The 4,735-nt window shown below is 33.6% G+C and overlaps 1 protein-coding gene across 1 annotated transcript; it reads right to left on the minus strand.

Moving 5' to 3' along the window:
* Window positions 1-3,510: 3,510 nt before the first annotated feature.
* LOC141673724 (uncharacterized) lies at window positions 3,511-3,933 on the minus strand. Its single transcript, XM_074480465.1, has one exon. The coding sequence runs from the start codon at window positions 3,931-3,933 to the stop codon at window positions 3,511-3,513; it is 423 nt and encodes a 140-aa protein (XP_074336566.1).
* Between the last annotated feature and the right edge of the window lie 802 nt (window positions 3,934-4,735).

A 4,735-nucleotide genomic window follows, 5' to 3' on the forward strand; every position in this document is an offset into this window, starting at 1 on the left:
TTAATATGTCCAGAATAAAATATAGATAATTAAGGTATTTTTCTGGTAATTTTTGGAGTGTTAGATGATTTTATAATGATTTATGAATTATTAATTATTTTCTGAATAATTATATATTATTTTATAAAGTTGGGAATCGTCGACTTCAACCGTTTTTATGTTTTTACAACCTGAAACTCTTTTGAAAACACCTTCCTAACCTAATCTGGTAATTCCGGACATTTTCCGTGTTTTGACTTTTTCGATCCGGATTACGGTTTGACCCGTGCGCGGCCCAGCGTAAAATTTTTGATACGACAATCATTTTGGTAAATCAACGAAACCCGTATTTTCAAAAGACGGGATATTATTACATTATTTCCGTATAAAGTATTTTATAAAAAGCCCGGTTGGGATAATTATCCAGAATTGATATCAAACCGGATCGTTATTGCAGTTACTTAGCGGCTAAGCAACTAATTTAACGATCCAAAATGATCCAGAACGAACCAATATTCCGTAAATATAAATAGCATATTTCTTATTTCATTTTATTCATTTATTCATTTGCAACAAGTAAAAATACAATAAATACAAAGAAAAATCCTAAAAACCAATATGTTCCTGAGAATCAAATGCACGAACGAAGGCGTTACCGAACTCCGATTCAAGCGTGCGATATATCAAAATGAAGCTCTCGAAAAACTCTACCTTAATCCACTATCTGTTTTTACCCAGAAATCAAGGTATTTTTCTGACTTAATTATTTTAATTCGAATTAAATATAGATTAAATTATGAATTTTTGTTCTTGATGTTTATGATATGATTTGATGGCATAATCGTGTAGATAATATTTTTCTGGTCAATTTGGTGTATTATATGTCAAAAACTGAGTTCAATAACATGCTTAAAATGATGTTTGATTCTCTGACTGAACAACTAGGTTTTTAGTAGTTTGAATGTTCTTAATTCAAATTAGGGTTTTCTTTTCTGTTAATTCTCGTCGGTTACCACCAATGTATTGAACACATTCCCAGGAGTCGATTTGTGATTTTTAGTTAATTAAACGGACTTAGTATAGAGCAGATCGGAAAAATAAGCACGGCGGCGTCGGAGTTTTTGGGACAGGTTTTGTTGAAGATTCTATGATCGGTTGGACAAATTGATTGCAGAACTGAACTCTGGGTGATGAGTAGTATGTTCCCTGTTAAAATCGTGGACTTCTGGGCAGTTTTCAGGCCTTCCGAAAAAGCTCCATGGTGGCGGCCATGGAGTTCCTGCCGGCGAAGGGAAGAAGACAAGGGGAGGTGGTAAATTTACCACTTTACCCCTGTAGTTGTGTAAAACTTACAAACTAGTCCCTGTGACTTTAAAAACTCGCAAAAACAGTATTCTATTTTAAAAATTCTCAAAACTTGTATTTCCGTTTTTGGAAAATTGTTTTTATTTATTTAAAAATCCAAAATTTATTGTTTTTAATTCTGAAAATTCTTTTAAATTCGAAACTAAATCTAAATATTTAATTAATCAATTTTAGTTGATAATTAATTATTTAATTAGTCAATTAATCTAAATATTAATTGATTAATTAATTTAATTCATTATTATTTAATTATAATTGATTTAATAATTGGATTTAATTATTTATAATTGATTTAAAAATTCAGAAAAATAGTTTCGAGCTTTAAAATATTATTTTAAAGGTTCGATAAATATTATAAAATTATTTTAAAGTCGTATTTAGGTATTCGAACCCTATTATTGAATTATTAAATGATTCGGAGACCGTTTTAATTCCGAAAAATGTTCAAAAATTTATAATAAATCAACCGTTCGTCCGTTTAATACGAAACGAACGCCTCTAGACTCAGAAAAATATATTGCTCCTATTAAAAATATTTTTGGGACCTAAATTCCTTTGTATCTAAAGGAAGTTTGTTTTAGGGATCATTCCAAGTCGATAATCATTCGGTAAAATATTCTTTTTGACCCGATTTCAATTCTAAAGGTATTAAGACCTATCTTTTGTCGATTCAACTTATATGCTACATGAATTACGTAATTATGTGTTATATGATTACATGCCCTATGTGTACGTATTATGTGAATAATGAGTCAGCGTGTCTTTTAAACGTTATCTGTATGAGATGTGATTCTTATCTATTATTATCGGGCGGGTAGATAATAGGGATACGTGTATAAACTAGTCAATTATATATTGTCAGTTCATTGAATAATATTATTTATGATAGATGCACATAGTGCGAGACATTCAAAGCCAGATAGAAATGGTAGAAGTAAAGCCTGATTGCGTGTAGTACTGAAATGAGTGGATTCAGAATAAAGATAAACCTAAGAGGGTAAATAATAAGAAAGGTCAAGTAGCCCGTCAAGGGTAATACAGATGCGACAGGACTGAGTGATATGGAAACTAGTTAAAGATCGGAGGATTATCTATTGAGGCAAGTATTCCTAACCTTTCTCCTAAAATACTGCAAATATTTATTCGCTCCTATTCTAAATTCAGAATAGTTAACTGTTTTATATTTCATTGCAAATACTCTTATTATGCCAGTTCTTTTCATTATTGTTCCTATAATTCGATTGCTCTTTTGAGCAAATACCCATTCGTTCGGGTTATTTGCGAACCCTGATTTGGGCTGTTTTGAAATCAAAATGATTTGATATCAAAATACTCTACGGGCTGGACGGTTACTATTAGGACCAGTGATAAGCTGGATCCTATGGGTCAGGGATGAACCATATGTTGGTTGGGTCTATGCAGTTGGATATAGATCCGCACTGTATCCTGACTGATCAGCGGGTTATAGTTCATATGTTGGTTTCTAGTGTCCAGTCTAATTTATTGCTGATCGCCATTAACGGCATTCCTTTCCGAATAGTTCATACTTGTAAATTTCAAGAGGACGAAATATTGAAACGATCACTGTTCCTTTTACAGAAAAATGTAATTTATGATTAAAGGCCAATGAGGGCCAATGTTTTGTTCGCTCAACTAGTTAAATATGTAAAAACATTTTTAAAATCATTTAACCATCATTTCTAGGAGTTTTCTGATCTGATACCTGGAAACCATTTATGATACTTGCTGGGCATTTTTGGCTCACTCTTGCTTTGTGAACTCTTATTTCTTTCCGTATCAAATGAGGGAAAAGTGAATAGCTTTTAATAGTCAGCAAAAGTGGTGAGATTCCAGTTCAAGAAATTTGGAGATGTTGGAGCGATCAATACAAGGAAATTAGTAGTGAGGTAATGAAATTGTATTTAGACAATGTGAATTTTAGAAGGTTAGATTCTTGTTTCATACTATAACCTATAAGCGATCCTGAATATGAGGGGTTATCTGTATATTTATTTTAATATACAGGTTTTTATTATTATTTAAAGTTATGTAGTGACACCCAATCCTGACCCTGGATTTGGGGGTATAACATTCTTCTTGCTCCGCCTTATCAGTAACATTCTCGAACTTCCTCTTTTTATCGCCCTTTTCTTTGACGGCCAACTTTTAATCACTCTCAGTTACTAGGGAGGTTTTAACTACAGAAGGATATGTCTTGAGTTCCAACTCCACAACTCTGCTACGAACTTCAGGCTTCAATCCTTGTTGAAACCTTCTTGCTTTCTGAATCTCCGTACTCACATATCCTGGAGCTAATCGGGCCAATTTCGTGAACTTGGCCTCATATTTTGACACACTCTTTTCACCTTGTTTCAACTCTAGAAACTTGACTTCCAACTGATTTTGTAAACAATCAGATAAATACTTCTTTAAGATTAACTCTGTAAACCTGGTCCAAGAAACAAGACCCTCTCCTTCTAAAGCACGAGTGAATTCCCACCAATAATTCGCCTCACCCTTAAGAAAATAGCTCGAATAATCCGTTTTAGAATCATCACTTACTTGAATGAGGGTAAAAGCCTTTTCCATTTTCTTAACCAAATTTTAGAAGCAACAGGGTCTACTTCGCCCTTAAATTCTGGGGCTTTGACATATTGGAAGGATTTGAAACTAACGGTTTGGTTCGGCTGTCTTTGCTGGTATTGCTACTGAAGCTGCAGCTGTTGTTATTGGATTTGTTGGTGCTGTTGTTGTATGAATTGTTGTTGTTGTTGTTGCTGTTGCAGAAATTGATGTTGCTGCTGCTGGAATTATTCTTGCTGCTGAGCCATCTGATTAGACTGTTGGCGTAACAAATCTAGAAATTCACCCATGGCTAGGCCCCCAACAGAGTCTCTACTAGAGGAATTAGATGGGATATGCTTCTTGGGCAGCATTCTCCCGAAACACGACAAAAAGTTTAATATGAAAAGTTAGCCCCCTGGTTGCAACATTTTTATGTGTCAGGAGAATGCTGCCACAATAAAATATTCCCATCCTTATTTGATTGGGGTCCACCCACAATGCATGGCTAGATTTAACAAAACCAGCAACAAATATAATAATAACAGTAACAACAATTATAACAGTGCAAAAGTTTTATAAAAAACCAAACAACAGTTTTTATCTAAAAGAACTACAATATAACAGCAGTGCAAATATCCAACTAAACATCTATAGTAGAATGCTGATAATAAAACTGAGTACAAAACAAAATTTGCTGTCATAACAGCCTCCGCCTAATACATGCTACAACAATATATTATACATATAAAAAAATTACAAAACTTCTGATGAACCGACTGTGAGCTCTGTCCATCACTGCTGCAACTCTACTCTAACAACTACCACA

The sequence above is a fragment of the Apium graveolens genome, chromosome 7 (genome assembly GCF_009905375.1).
Source record: "Apium graveolens cultivar Ventura chromosome 7, ASM990537v1, whole genome shotgun sequence".
Classification (NCBI taxonomy): Eukaryota; Viridiplantae; Streptophyta; class Magnoliopsida; order Apiales; family Apiaceae; genus Apium; species Apium graveolens.